The sequence below is a fragment of the Sebastes fasciatus genome, chromosome 1 (genome assembly GCF_043250625.1).
Source record: "Sebastes fasciatus isolate fSebFas1 chromosome 1, fSebFas1.pri, whole genome shotgun sequence".
NCBI lineage: Eukaryota > Metazoa > Chordata > Actinopteri > Perciformes > Sebastidae > Sebastes > Sebastes fasciatus.
Window position 1 is genome coordinate 36155981 of NC_133795.1, and position 23833 is coordinate 36179813.

At 42.2% G+C, this 23833-nt stretch overlaps 2 protein-coding genes across 5 annotated transcripts in view; one reads left to right on the plus strand and one right to left on the minus strand.

Moving 5' to 3' along the window:
• LOC141774335 (ral GTPase-activating protein subunit beta-like) overlaps positions 1 to 23833 on the plus strand; it is a 32766-nt gene that overhangs the window by 301 nt on the left and 8632 nt on the right. For 2 of the 4 annotated variants that reach the window (XM_074646921.1, XM_074646922.1), the window contains exons 2-17: positions 2282 to 2458; positions 3137 to 3339; positions 3736 to 3902; positions 4016 to 4202; positions 4319 to 4450; positions 5818 to 5960; positions 7545 to 7595; positions 7805 to 7849; positions 8084 to 8131; positions 8218 to 8369; positions 8673 to 8847; positions 8995 to 9124; positions 18859 to 19023; positions 20207 to 20321; positions 20461 to 20596; positions 22544 to 22605. In XM_074646921.1, the coding sequence (XP_074503022.1) occupies positions 2303 to 2458; positions 3137 to 3339; positions 3736 to 3902; positions 4016 to 4202; positions 4319 to 4450; positions 5818 to 5960; positions 7545 to 7595; positions 7805 to 7849; positions 8084 to 8131; positions 8218 to 8369; positions 8673 to 8847; positions 8995 to 9124; positions 18859 to 19023; positions 20207 to 20321; positions 20461 to 20596; positions 22544 to 22605 (2067 nt within the window). In that variant the 5' untranslated portion in view covers positions 2282 to 2302. Of the gene's footprint in view, positions 1 to 2281; positions 2459 to 3136; positions 3340 to 3735; positions 3903 to 4015; positions 4203 to 4318; positions 4451 to 5817; positions 5961 to 7544; positions 7596 to 7804; positions 7850 to 8083; positions 8132 to 8217; positions 8370 to 8672; positions 8848 to 8994; positions 9125 to 18858; positions 19024 to 20206; positions 20322 to 20460; positions 20597 to 22543; positions 22606 to 23833 lie in introns of those variants that run through there. The other 2 variants (XM_074646930.1, XM_074646938.1) reach the window with 2 other exon arrangements.
• LOC141774375 (tripartite motif-containing protein 16-like) lies at positions 13996 to 15765 on the minus strand. Its single transcript, XM_074647011.1, has one exon. The coding sequence runs from the start codon at positions 15763 to 15765 to the stop codon at positions 14098 to 14100; it is 1668 nt and encodes a 555-aa protein (XP_074503112.1). The 3' UTR covers positions 13996 to 14097.

The following is a 23833-nucleotide window of genomic DNA, read 5'->3' on the forward strand; positions in this document are numbered from 1 at the left end:
GGGAGTCTCAGCTGGACTAGGTTTAATGGTGCCTCAGCTGGACTGGGTTTAATGGAGTCTCAGCTGGACTGAGTTTAATGGTGCCTCAGCTGGACTGGGTTTCATGGTGCCTCAGCTGGACTGGGTTTAATGGAGTCTCAGCTGGACTGGGTTTCATGGAGTCTCAGCTGGACTGGGTTTAATGGTGCCTCAGCTGGACTGGGTTTCATGGAGTCTCGGCTGGACTGGGTTTAATGGAGTCTCAGCTGGACTGGGTTTCATGGAGTCTCAGCTGGACTGGGTTTAATGGAGTCTCAGCTGGACTGGGTTTAATGCAGTGGGCTACTCTGGGTCTGAGAAGTGAAGCCAATGTTGAAGTGCCTTAAACTTGCATTCTTTCCCCAGCAGGGGGGATCCTACTTCTCACTTGATGTATTACCTCAGTAAACATTGTAAACATGAGTTCAATACAGAATAATTTTCATTTAATAAATTATGGTCCCATTTACAGTCAAATAGGCCATAAAGCAGGGGATGCTTTAGGGCGGGGCTACCTTGTGATTGACAAGTACGGTCTGGGAGTTGTCCGTGTTTTCGTCTTACCACTGTAACCCTTTCACAGTGTGTTTTCAGTTAATGAAAGTTTAATATAACCTTTTTGGTCTCCTAAAAATGCCTTATTCAGTGTCCGATTGTACTTATCTTCATCCTTTCGTGTTACTTCTGGTTGCAAATAACCAAGATGGCGCCGGACAAAATGCCGAATTCAAGGCTTCAAAACGTCACGGTGACTGTCCACTTGTTATATACAGTCTCTGGTTTAATGGTGCCTCAGCTGGACTGAGTTTAAACAAAGTTGTAATTTTGACCAGTTGATGGTGCTATAGATAAAGTTATCCATCCAAAAGTGATGTGAAATGTGAACCTACTGGTGGCGCTACAGGAAAAGTGAGAGGATCCCTGAAGTCAGTTTGTGTCTGAAGTTATTGAGATATTGTGTGTCAGTGATATGCAGACAGTAGCCGTGTTTCCATTCACATATTTTTATGCGCATTTTCAGGTATTACATTGGAAAAGCTGTATGGAAACGGCAAAATTTGATAAAACGTCCCTAATTATGGAAAACGTTTTTACGCTCGCTTGAGGTGGTTTTTCCCTTTATCGAAAAAGTGTTGATATTCTAAATGGATTATTGAAATGTCTTTTGCAGAATAAATTCTGACGTAGCGAACATTTAACCAACATGACTGATCAGCTGTTTCCGCTGTTGCCGTCTTCTCAGATATTCCCATAACGTGCGAATGCTTGTCTTCATCTCCGGACAACATGAAACATGGATAATACTAGCTGACATGAAAGAACAATAAAAACTTGTACAACTGAAACAAATTCCTGAAGACCTCAGTAGTTTTCTTTTCGGTCCAAACTGCTCCTCGTCCACTAACGGCCATGGTTCTGTGTTGTTTTTCTGAGCGTCACAGTGCGCAAGCGTGTTTGATCTGTCTAGGCAACTCTAGAGGGCTAAAATACAATGGCGGCGCCGTCGCGATGTGCAAACGTTCCCATGTGCCTATTCTTCAGGGCGCGATGGCTGCGCTCCGAGATAAAAAATAGTTCAACTTTTGGAACGGTGCAGCACACCTCAGGTCATGTGATGAGGAACAACCAATCACAGCCGGCAGATATCTTTTCTTTCTTCCGTAATTATCATCCTTCGATAAATATATGGAGGAGACGTTAATCGTTTTCGTGCTGGGCTACCCAGAGCTTTACATCCGTCCCACGGACTATTTCACTGGCTTCACCCTTTCTGTCCGAGAACATCACAGTAGTCTGTTTAGAGGTCAGCCAGACTGACACAGAAATCGAGCAGTAATGTTACTTTGAGGGATTTACGGAGCTGGAAATTATTTTTTTTGTTTTGACTGTGTTTAGTTTAGTCGTGAGGCTTCCTGCTAAATTACCACAACTTCACCATCATCGTCATCACAGCACGCAGGTTTTGGTTGCTTAGTAACAGCAGCGACAGGAGCGCAACTTCCAAAGCACCTTGGATAAAAGGATGAAAGCGGCACGGCTGGTGTTTTCCACGTGTTTTTAGACGCTAGACGTGTTCTAAGTCTGTTTCACACAACAACAACTACTGTATGGAAAAGACACAGTGAAGCACCGGAGTGACCCTTTAACTTTACTAAAGAAAACAACTGACACCTTTTAAACATCAGAAAAAAAAACACTTGTTTACTTATTAACTTAGAACTGTCTGTCTGACTGTCTGTCTGTCTGTCTGTCTGTCTCTCAGGTGAGCAGTAATTGGCAGGCCATGGACCAATCAGTGTCCAGTGGGCGGGGTCATGTGAGTGTGCTCAGTTGTTTCCCGCCCTCTGTGGGCAGAGATGTTGCTGTCGCCGTGGTGAAGCCCCTGGGAGCTGGCCTGGGAAACCCTGACACCCGCAGCCCGCTGCACACAGACAGACAGGTGTGTGTGTGTGTGTGTGTGACCTCTATGGAAACTTAAACACACACTCAGGTGTTGATATGTAATCGTGTTCAGTGTTGGATCAACAATTGAAGTTGAGTTTAGAAATCATTCACTTGGTCACTACTACCTGCTGCAGGCTGCACACCTCTGTGCATGTGCTGAAAAGGTTCCAAATAAAAAGGTTTTACTTGTTTACTTTTTTGTTAGTACTTGTTAGCAGCCACGACAGCGACGCTGGGTATTGTTGTCACCATGTGAGTCTGTGTGTGAGTCATCCAGTGATGTAGGCAGAAATCCCAATGAGGGTGGGCACAGAGAAAATCAGGTGGACTTAGCCCATCCAAGACCAATCATACTATATTAATAGGTTCTGAAACGCATATGTTTACCAAAATAACTATACTAGCCTGAATGCACCACAGTTTAAAGATGTAATATTCAAGAATTTCCTAAAAAACAATGAATAGACTGATACAAAAATAATCCCTGTCACTCATCACTGATGTCCCACTAGAAGTGTGTGGTCGTGTCTGTATCTTCAGAGACCCTGCAGCCCTCTGCCTGGATTTTCTCTTTTCTTATTTTGCTGTGTTCAGGATGTTTCAGGGCGTCAGCTAAGTGTGATGGTGTAATCCCCAGGCAAACAGATGTGATTGGTTAAATTTGTGTTTTCAGGTGAAGTGGACGATGGAGGTGTTGTGTTACGGTTTGACTCTCCCATTGGACGGAGACACCGTCAAACTCTGTGTCGACGTCTACACTGATTGGCTGAAGGCCCTGGTTTCCCCGAGAGACTCCATCCCTCCACCAATCAGCAGAGAGCCCAACCTGTACACCCAGAAGATCCTCCGACACCTCGACAACCTGTTCCTATCCAGGTACACTGTCATACCTCGACTGAACCTCTGACAGACATCTTAACACTGATCCTAGACCAGAACTCATGACCTTTGATGAACCAATGACATTTAATGACAAGAGAATCTATGACAAGGTCCACTGAAGCTGATCTGAAGGCCCGAGGTGGAACAAGTGGTGCATTAGGGGGTTCCAGTGGTGCATTAGGAGGTTTCAGTGGTGCATTGTGAGGTTCCAGTGGTTCATTAGGGGGTTCCAGTGGTTCATTAGGGGGTTCCAGTGGTGCATTGTGAGGTTCCAGTGGTTCATTAGGGGGTTCCAGTGGTGCATTGTGAGGTTCCAGTGGTTCATTAGGGGGTTCAAGGGGGTTCTATGGGTGAAATAATAAACTCATATCTTCCTCGTCCCCCTGCCAGGTCAGACCAGGTGAATCCGGTCTACCTGTCTCTCTGTCAGCAGGTGTTGTGTGCAGTTCAGTCGTTGGCCAGAGACAGTGCTGGGATGAGCAGAGACACCTGGGAGACTCTGCTGAACTTTCTGCTCCGCATCAACCACACCGTGCTGTCTCCGCCCACCACTACAGGTGAGCCGTGTCCTCACCCCCTTTCTCTCCTCACCTCCATCTCTCTCTTTCTCTCTTTATATATATATATATATATATATATATATCACCTGTCTATCTGTCTGTCTCTGCAGGCGGTGTGTCGGAGCAGCTGTCTCACCTGTCGATGGCGGTGCTGTTTGAGGTGTGGTTGCTGTCTTGCTCTCGGTGTTTTCCATCTCGCTCTCTGTGGCAGACGGGCAGACGGATGTTGAGCAGCTGGAGACATCAGCCTGCAGTGGTGGAGCAGTGGAGCCGAGTAATAGCCGCCCTGACCTCCAGGTTTACAAACCAACAAATAAATAAACTCTGTGATGAAAGGAGAACTCTTCTTCCTGTAGTTCAGTCCATCATCTCATCACGTTGTTTATATTTGTGTTGTTGTTGTTGTTGTTCAGGTTGTTGCTGTTGACCTTCGGTCCGTCCTTCCCTCACTTTAAAGTCCCAGATGAAGACGCTGCTCTGATCCCTGCAGACATGGACGACCACCGAGTGCCTCAGACCTGGTTCAGGTTCCTGCACCTGCTCAGGTAACCGCTTTACCCCACTTTACGGCCCTGTCCCACTTTCTTTTTAAGTTGTGAAACACTGTATCCCCGCAAATGCCCCTTTATTGCAATATGGTAAAAAACACGTTTCAATCATTCCCGTCCACCCCGTGCATTTCCAGACTGGAGGGTGTCCGATGTGTTTTTACCCGAAAGATTTGCTCTCATTATAATGTGGTCAGCAGCTGTCTGCACGGCTCCGTCTCAGCTGAATCTCACTAACCGCAACGCGAACTGAAACATTTCTTTACACTGCAAGTCTATTTTTACAACAATACGTACGTAAACGTGAGGTTTATGCCCAATAAAAGATCACTGAATAATATATTTATCCAGACCACGGGCGACCCTGGTCTGCCCTCATTATTCATGTCCATGCACAATAATTTAAATCATACCAAGGGGATGACGGTGCATGCAGATGCTGCATCCAGTGGCTTCAATGAACTTCTCTACATTTTTGTTTCAATTAGTTGTCTTTTGGCCTTTGTTACTGCAGCACATATGGCCTAGGACAGAGGTACACTCATTAAATTCTGACAAGGAAGCGTGGGGATTGGATTGAAGTGCAGTCAATCACTGACAATTAACTGCCCACGGCATCTTCCGACCACCCAGCCAGACCAGCCGGACCTTTAGCCAAGTCTGGCCCAGCTTGGATCAAAGGGCTATTCCACTGCCCAGCCTGCTCCTAGCTGACGTCCAGTAGCAGGAAAGTGGAATGGATGAAATAGGACTGTGGCTGGCCCAGTAACAGGACATAGAGACCGTTGTGCCAACATCTTGTAGAGACCTGGCTCCATCGCGGCATCCCGGATCGGGCTGTTGCACTTTGACGGGCCGACCATGTTCTGTGCGAACATAGCGAAGGACGAGGGGAGGCGGACTATGTCTTGACATCAATGATGCTTGGTGCTCAAACGTAGTCAAAGTTGATGAACAATGTGTACCTAATGTCAAATTTGTAATGTTAAGATAACGGACATATTATCTGCCAAGAGAATTCACCAGTGTTTTTGGTGGTGCTGTTTACATTCCTCCTGATGCGAATTAAAAACATACACTACAGGAATGCACTGCTTTATTTGTTTTTCTTGTGTAGCATAAAAGCACTACATTTTAATTTGTTGTGCAACCCTGTGTTGTACAATAACATTAAAAGAACCTTGAACCTTGAAGATATCTTTGTTGGGTTAGTCATCACCTCTTTTTTAATTGTAAATACGTCCTTCAATGTGTCCAAGAGCCATTTTGCCTCTCAAAAGGCTTTTTGATTGACATTCAGAACGACCAACCACATCAATAAATAGTCTTAAATCTTCTAACTTCAATATATCTTCTTCTTTCAGTAACCCGGTGGACCTCAGTCGCCCGGTGGTTGTTGGTTCGACTCTTTCCTCCCACGAGGAGGCGTTAAGAGGAGACAGTCAGCTTCCAAGCATCTTCTTCAGAGCCATGAGAGGAGTCAGCACGCTGGTTGACGCCTTCCTGGGTACGCTGACCTCTGACCTCCACCTAACCTCTGACCCCTACCTGACCCAGGCCCCTGGCCATGGCCCATGGGCCTGGGTCAGGTAGTAGTTGATGTCCCAGTTAGTTACTCACTAAGATCTCCGTAAACATCATCTTACTGTCTCATGTTGCGTCGTCTTCAGTTATTACGCTCAGAGCAGTGAGCTTAACTAGCAGCAGTGAGTGACTCTTGGACTGTCTTTGCCCCGGGTTTTGCTTGTCAGGCTACATATGGGCTGCTACCTGATCCTGTGATACATGGATGTATAAAGAGAACTGGATACAGCGTTGGCGGCGGGCTCCCGTTCATTCCTATGAGAGTTGCTCAGTGGCGTATGAAGCTAAAATGGCTCGACTGCCGAGTGATAAAGTACCCGGATCATCCAGCGATCTTCTGCATCCATTGGGCCCATAGAGATCTGAAGTCACGCTCCTTCCGGTGGACCCCATGGGACCTTATTTCGAAAAAAAATATGAACAGTAGTCAACGGCGAGAGACAGATATTTTTTTTTATCCCATTTGAATTGCGCCATGAATCACACATATGATGTTTGTCAATTTAAAACGTAATTTTTCAAGTCCAGAAAGTCTCAGTTGGTTGTAGGTTTCTCGTATTATTTAGTTTTGTGTGAAACCGCTCAGTGGACTACATCTCTCGTCTTGGACAATATACGTCACCAACACCAGCTAGCTAGCTAACGTAGCTATGTTCCACGCACAAATGAAACGTTATCTGACCTGATGTGTTTTATCCAGCGACTCCTGATCTTTTTATCAGCCGGGAAGAGAGAGAAAGAACGAGCAAGACCCGTTGCTGGTGTGAGTTTCAATCCAGTAGGAAACACAAAGACATCGTAGCTTCAGAGAGAGAGACGCCACTATGATACTTTTGGCTGCGTCGTCTTTCTAAATACGTATTTTCACAGTCTGATACTTCAACAGTTTTACAACAAACTGAGACTTTATTGACTTGCAAAACTATGTTTTAAATTGACAAACATCATATGTGTGATTCATGGCACAATTCAAACAGTGTAAAAAATTATTTGTCCCTCTCCATTGACTTCCGTTCCTATTTTTTCCGAAATAAGGTCCCATGGGGTATGATTTCCCCTCTTTTCATCTCTCTAATAATGCAGCATTTTACACATCATTTAATTTCTGTATTAATTAGACCACCATTCATTTGGAAAGCATCATATGAAAATGAAATTTCATAATAATGGGCTATTTTCTAAATTGACATAAATATGTAAAATGTGGGAAATAGTACTCACATTATTTATTTATTCAGACTTTCTGACTTTGTGTCCTCCTCACTTCTGAAACCAAACCTATGTTCCAAATCATCAGTTTTTACATTTCCTTCATTTCAGGTAGTCAACTTGTAAAAACTTCAAACCAGAGAGGACATCCATCACTGTCAACATTTAATCACCTTTATGTTGTGATATTTTCATTCAGCTGAAGAGAGAAACTTGAGAAATTTAATATTATTTTTGTTTTCACCAGGATGTAGTTGGTGTGAGGAGTAACTTTTGACTGTAACTTGTGTTTCTGCAGGTGTGACTGTGGTCAACAAAGAACCAACAGAGCAGCTTCTGCCGAACACTGGTATACACACATTATATATATATACACACTGGTATACACACATTATATATATATATATATATATATATATACACTGGTATACACACATATACTGTATATATATATACTAGTATACACACATTATCTGCATTTACAGTATTTATTATATCTTGTTGTCGTTATTGTTCATGTTGCTGTTATTGCTGTTTGTTGTTGCTGTGTTTCTCCAGGACTTACAACAAGGATCCATTTCAGAGACCGGTTGCCTTCTCTTGGTAATTTAGATTAACCTAAACTGATCAGACCAATATAGGTCAGATCCGATCAATAAGATAATCAAAGCAGAGTCCTCTGACAGCAGAACCAGAACCTGGTCTGCTCTCTGTTGGACCCAGGGGGCAAAAATGTCTTGATTAAAGTTAATTTTATTGATGACATTGATCTTCAGTCTTACCTGACGTTTGGTTTTCAGTTTGATAATGTTTGTTTTTCACCTCGTCTCCTCCCAGGTGTTGCTGTGACCAGGAGCCCGTTCAAAGACCGCCTCCCCTCCTATGGTAAGCCCCGCCCACCTGCCTCCCTACCTGGATTTGATTGGTGGTTTTGATCTGCAGAAACAGAATGTGTTCTCTCGTCTCCTCAGGTATCTCCCGACCTCGTTCTGGCAGTGCCCCACCCATTCCGGTGAACATACTGAGCGTGCCCAGTGCCCCGCCCTCCACCGCCTCCCCCCCTCCACACAACAGACGACTAAAACCTGTCAATGTTTCCAAGGCAACCAGCAAACCTCCTGCGGTATGTCAGTGTTTGTAAATGGAATGCTGGTATTTCCTGGGAACTCTCTGCAAAATATCCTCACTTTTCCACATCTGTCGCGTTGCCTGTCCGGGTGCATGACTCTTTACCTGCCTGGGTACATGACTGTTTACAATGTCCCGGTACATGACGCTTTACCTGTCTGGGTACAAGACATTTTACCTGTATGGGCGATTGACTCTTTACTTGTTCGGGTACATGACTGTTTACCTGTCCAGGTACACTTCTTGACTTGATATGTTTGAACTATTACTTATGGGCTTCTTTCCTTCCTCCTCTCAGACATCTTCCTCCCCCCATCACTGGAAGTCTTCCTCCCATCCTCCCCCCTCCTGCCCCCCTCTCTGCTCCTCCCCCCGACCCTCCCCGTCGCCCCTCAGGTGTAACGTGGACTCCCTCCTCCACCTGTTCGGCAGCTGGCTGTTTGATGCTGCTCTGATCAACTCTGGTCTGCCCAGTCAGTACTCTGTATTACACATACTGCACACAGTACTACGTATACTGCACAGTATAAGTTCATCATATTTCATACTTCATTACTTCATCCACAGTGTACTGCTGCTGTCACCGTCCACATGATAAACTCTCTTTGTGTCTTCTCCAGCCGGTCAGAGGGATGTCACTGTTATGTCAGAGAAGTGGGCGGCCGGCAGAGCCGAGGCCTGCGGGACGCTCTGCAGGATCTTCACCTGTAAGAAAACAGCAGAAGACATCCTGTCCGTCTATCTGTCCAGGTACACATCTTTTTACCCTACTAGGTACTGAATACCTGTACACACTCTTAGAAGTAAGGGTTCCTAAAGGGTTCTTCCTGAAGGGCTGAGGTTCTACCCAAAACCATTTGCTTCTGAAGAACCCTTTTTTGAACAAAGGGACCCCAAATAATTTGAAACATCATTCATAACATTGACATTTGAATTATTATTATGAATTACTTGCAGAAAAATTGCATGCAAAGTCCAGCTTCCACCTTCTCTCCTCCTCCTCGACAGACGTGGTGCTCAGTCGTCTCTGTAATTGGCTCAGTCCTCGGTACAAAAGTCAAAATTTATAGAAAAAAGATAGATGTAATCATTTCCAAAATTCACAACATGTTTTTATCTAATGAAACATTCTACTTCAATCCATATTTGTTACCGTTTAGCCTTTTGAAAAACAACATTTTCACTGTGGTCAGAAAACACAAAGGGAGGCAGCAATCTAACAGCACCATAAGTTACATTTATATAACCACAATAACACATGGCACATCCCTAGAAATTTGCATGTAGGTTCATTTAATTTACTGCTGCTTCAATTTAAAATCCTATGACACTAATGTGCCAAATCATTCAAGTCCTTGGATGATGACAGCATTTTTCCATCTGGAAGAATAACTTGCACTGTGCTCTGATGTTGTTTCTCTTCTCTACTTTACATACAAAATAATGGCGAATTTCAACATGTTTCTTTTGTCTTGTATTTATTTGCATATTTGGTATTGAGGTAATCCTAAAGTAATGGAAAGTAATCAGATTACATTAATTTGATATAATGATACTTGGATTAGGTTACTGATTACATTTTTAAAGTAACTCTCCCAACCCTGCTGGCCAGGTACATGTCTGTCTACCTCTAAAGGTACCTGTCAGTTCTACTATAGAATCTGGTGATAGTTGTTGTTCTGTCTGTTTGGTTTGTAAACTTCATTCCAGTGTGCCTAGAAGCACAAGGCAAGGCCTTGTGCAAAGCACACTGGTCTATTATTCAACGCGTTTAATTGTGCGATGATTCAGCATTCCCAGTATTGTTCTTCTAAGGTTTATTCAACTTCAACTATTTCTTCCGTAAGTGTTTTGCAGTTTCCCTACTCCTGCATACTTTCAGCTACAGAAACTGTTCAACTATAAAAATATTCAGCTCTTTAAGGACATTAGTGCTATGACTTTTCTTGTTTCAACTATTTATACTTTTTAAAATATTTAGCTTTTTCCATATTTTTTTTTACAATGTAACTCAATGGAGAAAATCTTAAAATCCTCTTAAACCTACTCCACTTTGAAATGCTTCTGCTTCCGCATACTTTCAGCTACAGACTTCATTTAAACTTTAAACGGGTTACAAGTCTTTGAACTATTAAGCTATGATTCAGCTTTTTCATAACTTTTACAGTTTTTGATTGATCAGTTTTTTGTTTTATTAAATTTTCAGACTTTTTCAGATTTTATAATGGGTGTGTATTGCGTGGATCATTAAAAGCCAGAGCGCGTGACATCACGGCTAGAGTGCAGGAAAGCTTTAAAATCTTTTGAAAATGTTTCAAACAAATTGCTCTCTAACCCACAACTTCCACTCCTCATACACAATTAATACATCAACACGTAAGTATTTTTGTCTTCTTTCAGATGATGTGCCCATTTAAGCAATAGGTCTTACAGTTTTGGATTTATCTGCTTCAAAGCACCAAGAGATCCCTTCCTCTCTCTCATCCGCTGCAATGTTAATTCACCTCTAAAAGTCTGGAACAAAACTCAACTTTGGAGATTTTTTAAACGGCCAGTTCTCAGTCATTTTTAACTTTATCCACACAAATGACACAGCTATATCTTCATCAAAGTCTTGAGGTGCTCAAACTGAAGAGATTTCAGCTATACAACGTATAGTTTTTAACTGAGGGGGTCTTTTTCAGGTAGTACCTTCTCTGTGTTTTCACCAGTCATTCCCAACCATGACTCAGCACTTTCAGACACAAACAGGTGTTTCTGATTGTCTGATTAGAGCTCCATCAGTCTCTGCCTGTCTCTGATTGGCTGATTAGAGCTCCATCATTCTCTGATTGGCTGATTAGAGCTCCAGCAGTATCTGCCTGTCTCTGATTGGTGCATTGCTCTTAAGCTCATTTTAACTGTAAAAGTTTATCTTTGATTTAAGCCTATCCAGGTACTGTCTGTCTGATCAGTCTCTGCCTCTCTGACTTAAAAGTACCTCACACACACACACACACACACACACGCACGTGCACACACACACAAACACACACACACACGAAGCATCCTATTGGATGATTGCATCCTTCAGTAATCAGGCCGTCATCTGTGTCAGCTGTAGCTCCACCTGTCTTCACTCTGGAAGTAATCAGTGCCGTCTGGTGATCCACCTCATTGTGGCTCTTGTAATGCATCTTACATAAAAATCCAAGAGATTTGATCAATACACACTTTAAATCAATCTCATGTATTGCAACGAACAAAATAAATGCACATAAAGAAAGAGATGTAAATATGTAAAGAAAGAGATGTAGAGTCCATGTGGCAAGACGGTTTTGTTCATGTATCCAAAACAGTTTAAAAAGCCATAAATCCACAACAGTTGTTGTGTTTAAAGCTGCATGATACGGTTTGAATAAAGAACAAACAATAGTCCCGTTTGTGTGCTCTCTAGGTTGCTCAGAGAATCACCAAAGCACCACAGCTGTGGTTATACAGAGACAACAAGCCCAGTGAAAATAAAACTTTCTGAACACGGTCTAGAAACAAGTGTTGAGCGTATCGTCAGAGGAATAATACGAGCTGAAGTGGAGAAAAAGAGCGTTCTTCTATCAGTATGTGGGGAAAGAAGTTGGAATTTGTATTCAATATATGAACTTGTGATTGTGTTCAATAACTATGGTAACAAAATCCTCATGTCACAACTAATAAGTTATGTTACCTTTTAGTTTTAATCTTTCTTTAGATTGTTTTTAACAGAGACTGACTGACTCTAAACATGAACACTGGACTTTGTGGTGTTTCAGGAGGAAAACTGCCTCAGTTATTCTCTCCTAGTCACATTTACTCCATCAGCTTTGAATAATACCCTGGAAAAAAGACAAGAAAAGACTTAGTTCATTCTTGTTTATTGATTATGGAAACCTTCAGTTTGTTCACACATCCCATCAGTAAAGTCTGCTAAATGACTCTTGTTCAATGATTTCACGTACAGATTAATTTTCATCCACACAATCAGTTTGTTTGAGCAGAATCTCAGCGATGTAACAGAGAATAATGATTTCCTTATTGATTATGATCATGATAATTACAGTTTCATTAAACATCTTAGGATCTCGTTTGTACGTCGATCTGGACGACAACATTTAGTCTGCCCAACAAATAAATGTGATTCTAGATATCTTTACAAAAAGTGGTGAGAACAGAATATCTATGATCAGAAATAAATCACTAGACCTTCCTTTAAGACCCGTGCAGTGGAAGAGAAACAACAACACACACACATAGATATATATATATATACAAATATTCATCAGACATTTAGAGCACAGAGAAGTTTACATTTTCATGCAGAGAAATATCAGTTCAACCGCCGCCATTTTGGACTGAAAACGCTTCTTATATTCCTATTTTATTGTTCAACACCGGCCATTTTGGTAGAATGTGACAATAGAATAGAAATAATTTAGTTTTACTTTTGTACGTCACTTTGTATGAAGACGTTTTTCTGGCGTCCAGTAGTCGCTTTCAGTCCAAAATGGTGGAAGTGTAGCTCTGCTGCTGGGCGCTGACGTTGCAATGGAACAAACATTTGACCTTCACTTCTTGGTAATATAAGTTCTTTGGTCAAAGTAGAGCCCATAATGTTTGATTGATAGCTGATCTCTGTGCAGTGAAGACATGAAAAGAACAAGACTCAGTCTAAACCGAGTATCTGTCTGGACCGTATCTGGTCAGGATGTGAATTTGTGGCTAAATCGTTACACAAATAATCAGTGGTCATGTCTATAATGTTTTGTGAACAGGTTTTTCCACTTATATCTTAATGTTTGATTGAAAGACAACTTATAATGAAGCAAATTGCATTCAGTAATAGTAAATGGTAACATTTACTAGTCAGTATATTATACATTTTATACAAGGTGTAAATGTATCATCATGACATACAGTCTGCAGGTTAAAAGTATTTCAGCTTGTTATTAAAGCATGTGTATCAAAAGCATTCATCATATAAGTGGTGTGTAACAATATATACATACTTACAAAGTTGACGTCATCACTGATGTTGTTGCTGCCGTGTTTATTCCTAGATGGAGTGTTGATGGAGCAGCTACAATGTTAGCATAGCCTGGCACTGATCGATCCGGACTCCGTTCAGAAAACAAGCATTTTAAAAGTTGTTTGCTTGCTGTGTTGCGGACAGACCCGACAAAGCATTAATTCACTCTTTTTACAAATCAACATCATATTATCGTTATTTCGGCATCATTTTGATCCGTCTATTGATATTAAATCACAGCACAGTGTGTTTATTTTGGGTTCATACCGCAGTAGCGACGTGTGGCTTGCTAATGTGCTTCCTGCTTGGTGTGAATGCACGGTGGTAACACAATACGAAGCACAACGTAACGTAACTTAAACTACTATAAACAATAGCACATGCACAACAACAGCACGATGTAATGATTCAATGAACCGCTGACACAATCCCCAGAAAACATAAACACTGAACTGTTCTCCAGCTTTTCATTTAGAAAGAGCAACAACCAATGAGGAACCTGCAACAGTCGCTGATGAATCCTGTAACTTCATCACTCAGTCAGTCAGTCAGTGACAGACTTTAGTGTTTGTAGGGCTGGTGCTCTGCGGTCCAGACACAAATCAGCTCTGCAGCAACAATGATGGACACCAGAGAAGTTTAAGAGTTAAAACACTGAATTTAACCCTTAAATGACTTCTGTCTATTTCAGTTTACACAACTCAGCAGTGACATCATAATCATAAAGCCAAAGTCCAGCATAGAGAGGCTCAGTGAATGTGGTCTGGACTCTGTGGAGGAGAGTCATGGTTTCAGAGACGCTGTAGAAGGACAGAATACCTGCACTGTGATCCAGGTACACTCCTACTCTGGAGGACCGAGGACCTGAGACGGGGGTTTTGATATTGTTGTACCAAAAGCTATAACTGTTTTGGTTACAATCTAACGCCCAAGATTTATCATTGTATCCAAACAAACGTTCATTCGACCCCTCTGCTCTCCCGATACTCTTGTATGCGACTGCTACATAAACTCCTTTCCCTCTCCTCTCCACCTCCCAGTAACAACGTCCAGTCAGACTCTCTCTACTCAGGACCTGACGACATGCAGTGAATCTGTCTGGGTGTCTAGAATAAGACTGATGTTGTTTCATTAATGTTGCTTTTCTGTTCCCCTCAGATAATAACAGCTGTGTGTATGCTGTGTTTTGATCCAGTGTGATTTCTCGTGAATATTTTAAGAACCCAGCTCTGGTCTTGGGCTCTGGTTGTGACAGTAAAACATCCATTTCAGTCACTGTCTGTGAGACGTTTGTCCATTTCTCTCTCAGAACGTCTTGTAGTTTATCTCTGACTTCTGACACAGCCGCCGTCACGTCCTCAAAGTAGCTCAGAGGACGGATATCGATGCTGGATGTAGATTCAGTGAGTGGTGACAGTGAGTGGTAGTTGAGTAGAAACTGGTTGTGATCCTCTGTGTGTGACAGCAGCTTCATCTCAGCGTCTCTCCTCTTCAGCTCAGTGATCTCCTGCTCCAGCTTCTCCTGAAGCTCTTTGACTCGACTCACTTCACTTTTCTGCTGGGATCTGACCTGCTGCTTCACATCACAGCTTCTTTTCTCCATGAGACGGATCAGCTCGGTGAAGATCTTCTCACTGTCCTCCACTGCTTTATCAGCAGAGCGATTGAAAGCCTCCACCTCCTGTTGGAGCAGCTTCACATCTTTCTCTCTGTCTTGGATCCTCTGCTGGATGTTGAGTCGACTCACCTCCAGGTCTCTCTGCCTCTTGGTCCTTTCTGCTGCAGCTGAGACGGTGTCGTGGCCTTTATGTTCATCCACAGAGCAGAGATAACAGATACACTGCTGATCAGTACGACAGAACATCTTCATCACCTCATCGTGACGAGAGCAGATGTTCTCCTGGAGCTTCTTGGAGGGCTCCACCAGCTTGTGTTTCTTTAACGGAGCTGAGTCATAATGAGGCTGGAGGTGTCTCTCACAGTAAGAGGCCAGACACACCAGACAGGACTTGAAGGCTTTCAGTTTCCTCCCAGTGCAGACATCACAGGCCACATCTTCAGGTCCAGCATAACAGTGATCAGCAGGAGCAGCTTGGAGTCCAGTCTTCTTCAGTTCCTCCACTAAAACTGCTAACATGGTGTTTTTCAGCAGGACAGGCCTCAGTGTGAAGGTCTGCCTACACTGAGGGCAGCTGTAGATCTTCTTCTCATCCTCTCCATCCCAGAAGCTTTTAATACAGTTCATGCAGTAGCTGTGTCCACAGGAAGTAGCCACCGGATCCTTCAGTAGATCCAGACAGATCGAACAAGAGAATGACTCTTTCTCCAGCTGAACTCCTTTCTGCGCCATTTCACCTCTCAGTAGCAACGACTGTCTGAGATTCACTTCCTGAGAACCGACACTAGTTTGAGCTCTGATGTAATCATCATGTGTTATGTTGGTTACACCCACCTTTAAACTGTCGATCTGAAGGGGAGGGAACAAGGAAATAAGAGGACCGAGTGTAGCAGTCTGTGTTTGAGAGCAGGAAGAGGAGGGAGGAGTTATCAAACTATGAATCATTCCAGGACGAGGAGCAGCACGACTGACTACGTCCCATATCACATACTTTTCCTTTTTCCTTTTAGTACACTGCAGCTGCCCTTACAAAGTACGTACTGTTGCATGCAGTATGAATACAATATATCTGCTGTGCAGAGGATTGTGGGTCAGAACAGCCAGAAAAGCATGCTGGCTTTCATACTGTAAAATGTGACCAGATGTAGTGGGACATCCTGGTATTTTTGGCACACTGCATTTGACATACTATGTATTGGGACATAAGAAATCTTTTTTTCTGTCATACTAAGTAGTATGGTAGTATGGGTTTTGGAACGCACAGTATGTTTCGTCATTTACAAACGGAGCCTCGGTTCAAACCTGCTCCACATTTGAAAACATTTCAGTTTTCAGCTGTAAAATATTTCTTGGCTCCTCAGGCTTTGGTGATGGCTCCACATTTCTCATAAAGTCTTCCTCACCCGGGACAGGAACCCGGTTTGGGCAACGGACTGCTGTACAGGCAGCCGTTTACAGACAGGCTAGTGACACATTACACACACTCCTGAGGCTGCAGAGATTGTTTTTAAGAAATCTCATAAGCCATTGTTTTACTGATTCATTTTTCATTTTACATAAGAAAGTAGAGATAAGTAACCTAAGCAACTAGTGTAGTAATAATAATAATAATTTATACAACACTTGTCAAACTTAAGTACAAAGTTCTTTCCAGATTAAAAGATTTACAGAAAAGAAATGAAAAAATAAATCTAAATCTCATGTAACAGCGGGGCAGCTAAGCTGAAATATTCATAACAATTGTGCATTTTGCGATAAAAGCAACAAATTAGGCACAGATGTAGGGTTACATGTCACGAAAAGATATAGATATCGGGGCGCTGCCAATTCGGCCCCTGACGGACGCGGCAGCTACTTTCCAAATTGGCCGCAAAATAGGTTTTCCAAAACGTTGCAGAAAACTGATTTTACGACTCTTGATGATTTCCAAGGTGCGTTCAAGCTGATGAGATCAGATGTCAGAAGATCACAGAAATTATTTTTTTACCTCATCATTTTTAAAGGGTACTTTTTAAAAGCTTTTAACCTGAGAAAAACGTGAAAATAAAAGGAGCATGGTCACTTCAGGGTCAAACTTCACCCCCATGCCTTCATGGTAGAATGACAACCAATAAAGCAGTAAAACTGACAGAGGTAACGCTGGATACATTTATTGGTCGGCAGTAACCTCTAATCACAGTTAAAGTGATGCTGAACTTTGGTGGAACTTTGGGTTGTATTGCTAGCAGTAAAACTGACAGAGATGACATGAGAACTTTTTAGTTGGAGTAAGCACTTCAGGTTCATATGACAATGTTTTATTTTTGCAATGGCCTTCAAATCTGAGCAAAGGAGCTGATATTTGTCCGGTCTCTAACCTGTGACCAAGCTGACTTGGTTGAACTTATAAGGAAACTTAGATCAGTCTCCTGTTGAAATACAGGGTTAAAGAGACACACAAGCTTATCCACCACGGCAAGGTGCCAACTCCAGTAGGATCCATTTTTTTGTTTTATTTTTTTCAAAGGGAGAGGGGAAACACCAAATGAAAACAGGCCTAAAAGGAAGCTTCCCTACACAATATAACTTGAAAAGACTAAAACTAAAACACCGCTATCGAGCAGCTGACTAGAACATAAATGAAACAAAAGAACCAGCGAAGGCAGGCCACACAGACCTAACCCACTCTAAGAGACTCCAGAGAAGAGAAGAAGCTAAATCCCACAGATAGGTTCACATGGTACTTCTGCAGATTCACACATCCCCATACACAGACAGCAAAAACAGGACAGCACTCTCACTACCTCTGACAAAGAGACAATGAGTCAGCACCTGAGCACTGAAACCAGGGGTAGATATAGGCTTCAACCACTTGATCCTCATCAGGGACAATTAGGCTCCACAGCTGCCTCTACTCAGAGATAATGAACCCAACCAGCCGGCTGAGAGGCAAGTGACCCTCACATTAACGGACAGTTTCTTCAACCCCTAAAATGGAAATTTCTGTTGATTGACAGGATGTCCTCTGTACCATTCACGGGGACTTCGGCTAATCCTAAAACAGAAAATTCTGTAAATTTACATTATATCCTCCGTACCGAGCCAAATAGCAGGCCCAACTTCTACATTCTGGAGGGAAAACAGACGCTAACCGAGCATTTGTACGTTACCTATCGGTCTTTGCGGACCGCCTGAGTCTAAAACTGGGGCTCAAACTGGGGCTAACTCTACCTGACGTCCACTGAAGTCTAAAATATGGATGGAGATATGAAATTCTGGTGACTGACAGAAGTCTGTGCAGCACTTTAATGCTTCTGATGTGTATATTTGTGTTCTTTGATTAATAACTGATTATTGTGGGAATGCTGATTCAGCATTCTCAGTATTGTTCTTTGAATCTTTATTCAACTATTTCTTCCGTACTATTTCTTCCCCCCCCCCACACACACACACACACACACACACACACACACACACACACACACACACACACACACACACACACACACAACCCGTCATAATAAAAGCCCCATAGAGTAACTGTATCTTAACAGGAAGCTCACGATGACACTTGCTTTAGAAAATAAAAACTCTTAACTCTCATTGTATGACAACAGGAAACTAGGGATTCACTTAGTTTTTCAAAATAAAAGCCCCCAACTCTTACTGTATGTTAACAAGAAACTATGTTGTTTTTTACAAAATCAGTCTAACCTGTCTTAAGATGCTTTCTGCCCCCCCCCCAGCACCAGGCACACTGGTCAAAAGTTCTTGCAAAATGTTCTAGTCAAGTCTAGTTTAATTTAAAACTTAAGTGCGTTCTCCCCTCCTCTGTCCAACCTTCAGGTTCTACCTGGTTCTCCTTCAGGGTCTGCAGGTGGAGGAGGTGTGTCCCCGTGTTCTGGCCTCCATCCTGCTGAACTCCACATGTCTGTTCTGCTGTGACCTGAGAGGAGTCAACCTGCTGCTCCCCTCCTTCGTCTCAGCTGTGGAGAACGTGCTGCTCGACAGGTACAAGTACTGCAAATACTACAATAACTGTGAATACTAGAATCACTACCGTAGACACTGCTACTTTCAATACTTATACTGCAGATACTTAACTACCAATGACAGTTCTGCTGCTCTTGACCTCACAGCCTGATCCGGTCTGATGAGGCCCAGTGAGTCTCACCTGGACCAGGTTCTTGTGAGGAGCAATGTCAGATTCTGTTCTGTTTGTTTTTCCTAAAACATAATTTAAACAAACTGTAGTAGGCTATAGTTTTTTACAGTCAGGGGTTAGCGGGCTCCCGCCTCTGACATCACACAGGACCCCATGTCTCTCTCTAAGGATGGTGGGTTCACGTTGTCCCATGTTATTTCTTTAGGCTGAGCTGGACCCAGAACCCTGTGGGTACCAGCTCATTTCACCAGTTTTTTCACTTTTACTTTGCACTGATCTATTGAGCGCACAAATCCCTTCTCCTCCAGTTTATCTCGAATGACTTTATAAGCGTCACTTTTTTTGTGGACTTTATTTAGCATATTGCGTATGTTCCCTTCGGCCCAGATCATAAGCAAACATCGGACTTCTGCAGAAGTCCAAGTCAGTCCTCTCCAACTCATGCTAACATGTTGTTTACCTGTGTCCATCTCAACAACTAACCGTGCAGGCCTAGTTCAATTCGTACAATTGGGTCGAAGTATGTTCTCACTGCCATCAAACCGCACTAGGGTCTGCGTGGAAACATGGTTGTTTTGGTCCACACCAGAGCATGATTACTGCGTTCACAACTGCCCAAACAAACCGCACCAGGGTTTGAACCGCGCCAGAGTTTACAGTTTAAACGGACTAAATGTTGGCTTGTGAAAGCGACCAAAAAATAAAAAATTATTAGCATCAAAAGTACAATATTTCCCTCTGAGATGAAGTGGAGTAGTAGTATAAAGTAGCAGCAAATGGAAATTGTCAAGTAAAGTATTAGTATCTTAAAATTGTACTTAAGTAAAGTACTTAGTACTTAGTTACTTCTGAAACTGCATATCTGAAACCTAAAGGAGGCGATATTTTGAATCATCCAGCAGTAATGTCTTCATGAAGGATGTAACCAACACCTGACGTAGTCATACAATCACTGACTCTACTCCTACAGGTACAGACAAGTGTGACTGCAGGTAAATCTCTCTCTGTCTGTGTGTGTCTCTCGCCCAGAGAGCTGTTGAGGTTCAAGAGTTTTGTGAGTCCGGTGGATTTGAGGCGAGCCTCCATCCTGGTCCTGCTGTCCCTGCTGCCCCTCCCTCTGCAGTTTGGATCCGTCCAATCAGAGGTCAGCTTCTATCCACCCTGTTAAACACCTACACACACCTGTGCAGACCTGACCTGGACCTCACAGGTGAAGTAAGAACACCCATTAATAACCACAGATACAGTAACAGTCAGCTGTGTGTGTGTGTGTGTGTGTTCAGGTGTTATTGGACGGGCGGTTCAGTGGTGATGATGTCACAGCAGGTAGCTTCCTGTCTCTGAAGCCCCGTCTCATCGGTGTTCTGATTGGAGCTCTGCAGACGGAGACCAACACCTCCAACACACAGCTAATACTCGGTCAGTTTCACATCCTGATCATTCATTCACTCATTGATTCATTCAGTCACTCATTCATCTCCAACACACAGATAATACTGGGTCAGTTTCACATCCTGATCATTCATTCACTCATTGATTCATTCAGTCACTTACTCATCTCCAACACACAGCTAACACTCGGTCAGTTTCACATCCTGATCATTCATTCACTCATTGATTCATTCAGTCACTCATTCATCTCCAACACACAGCTAATACTGGGTCAGTTTCACATCCTGATCATTCATTCACTCATTGATTCATTCAGTCACTCATTCATCTCCAACACACAGATAATACTCGGTCAGTTTCACATCCTGATCATTCATTCACTCATTGATTCATTCAGTCACTCATTCATCTCCAACACACAGATAATACTGGGTCAGTTTCACATCCCGATCATTCATTCACTCACTGATTCATTCAGTCACTTACTCATCTCCAACACACAGCTAATACTCGGTCAGTTTCACATCCTGATCATTCATTCACTCATTGATTCATTCAGTCACTCATTCACCTCCAACACACAGATAATACTGGGTCAGTTTCACATCCTGATCATTCATTCACTCATTGATTCATTCAGTCACTCATTCACCTCCAACACACAGATAATACGGGGTCAGTTTCACATCCTGATCATTCATTCACTCATTGATTCATTCAGTCACTCATTCATCTCCAACACACAGATAATACGGGGTCAGTCATAGATTTCTGCTTAAAGTTTAAAACCACTCCCACCGGAGGGGAAAAACAATCAGTGCCACAATATGCAACCAAGGGCTGAAACACTATAATAAATGCCTTTAGCTAGCTAAACACATTAGATTTAAGCATGTCAAAGAATTATTTTAGCTCCGTACGTCTAGCAGGGGTGCAGTTGATGACTAAAATGATGGTGGATGATGATGAAGTTAGCTGTTAGCTAATGTTAGCTATGTTAGCTAAGCTACTGTAGTTAGCTAAGGCCCTTGCAAATATAATATATACTGAATATTTCTGATTTATCCAAATTCCACTATAACACAAGCGATGTTATATAGCCTAGTACATTTTATATAATGAAATCTGAAACCTGCGTTTGCTTTAGAGTTGAAAGCAATGTCGGTCACATCAACTGACCACTAGACTGACTAGACTGGCCGCTATAAGCCACAAAGGAAGCTCGAAGCTGTACTAACAGATGCAAACTGTATTACCGTGTTTTATACACACAAACTCACTGCAGGATAATCCTCCGTCCGTGGTGCCTCCCTTCGTGTGCGCCGGCAAGCTGAACAGTTTTTTGACGGCAGTGGAAATGTTGTTTTTGAAAGGCTAAACGCCAACAAATAAGAATTGAAGCAGAATATTTTGTTTAATAAAAACATGTTGTGAGTTTTGGAAATGATTACATTTATCTTTTTTCAATTAAGTTTGACTTTTTGACTTTACAACGCTCTGTGCAACATTAAAATGTTGATTTAGAATTTGAATGTCAACGTTATGAATGAAGCTACAAACATTTGTTATAGCCCTAAAACGAATGCAAACTGTTTTATACACACAGACTCATTGCAGGATAATGGTGCACATTTGAAACCATACCACGGTAACAATAAAAATACAGTCGGCACTGTCGTTGGTGCGCGACCATATTCCTCTGTTTAACACATTCTACCCATAATTCAGAAACCGCTTATGTTTTTTAATTCTTCTTTTTCATTTTTAAAGTTTAAGGTTATTGGCGAGTGAAAGATGCAAGTGCTACAGCCACCACTAGGCTTCAGCAATTGTGCTCTGTGTCTATCTGTAAAACATGTAGCAGTGCATTGTGGGTTTGTTATTCTGTCAGACTCTACTGTTTTCATTCTGTCAGACTCTACTGTGTTACACTCTCCGCGTTCACACAGCCTGAATGAATTCTGTTTTGTGTAGCGGCCATGTTGAACCTGGTTCAGGACTCGGCTCTGTTAGAGGCTGCAGGACAAACTCAGCAGGTGAGTCCACTCACATCTATTGACATCTACTGAAACTCGACTGACACACAATATGTCAGATCAGATGAACATCATTACATAACAGAAATCAGATTTTGAATGTTAATGAGTATAGAAACACTTTTCAGGTTGACAGTTAACCTTTTTATTCAGCCTCTTTTGAGGGAACATAAACAAAAAGAACCGTCTATATGTCATATTGTAAATTCTGATTTGTTGTTTTAATATTACACATTTTCTTAATGATCTTTACTGCACAGTGTCTTGTTGTCTTTCACTCAGTCTTGTAATGTTTGTGGTGTTCATGGAATCCCTGGACTTCAGATAATATTCATGAGGTCTTATTATTAACATATTTATGTAGATGAATATAAAATTTAAAAAAAACAAAACCATCCACAGAGCTTTTAGAAAAGTGCTGAAGAAAAGTATGGCTTTTCATGAAAAAATAAATATTGTGATTGTGAATGAATCATTTAAAAAATGTTGGCTGGTCCAAAATTCATGTTTTGTTTATCTCCGTGGAAGATATCTGACGTTCGGTTCTCATTTCTAACAAGGCTTGTGAGCCGATAGTATAACAACGTTGGTATCACGTGGTACCTCTGGGTCATCAGTTAGTGTGGAAAAAACGGATAAATGACTGAGATTGAGGGTCAGTGCCTGACAACGACTTGTTTTGAAGTGAATGCAATGGAACGGGAGAGGGAGAATACGACATCTAGTGGCTGAATGTTATGAATGTTATCAATAGCACCTTTAAACTACTAAATTTGATTTAAATCCAACAATCAGCCTGCAGGTGGCGCCAACAGGACTTTACACTGTTACTCTGGGTTTTTATACCCCCACGACAATGTGGTTGGGGGAAAAAATATATATAATATAATATATAATTATAATATAATTTAATATATACCGCTCAGCGTGTTTGTCCTTCTGTCCGTCTGTCCGTCCTTCCGTCCATTTGTGTGTCACACTTTCGTTTCCGGAGCAGAACTCGGAAACTATTTCACTTAGGAACCTCAAATTTGGTATGATGGTTGACAGTGTGGTCTAGTTGTGCCTTTTGGGGGTTAGAAGTCCAGGGTGCCCAAAATTTGTAAAAAATTTCCAAAAGGGCAAAACCTCTTGCTCTACTTTAGTAGGGATCAAGCAGTGAGTGGGGGTATGTGAGCCATGCTCACTTTACCCTTGTCTTTTACTATCAGGAAAAACCGAAACACTT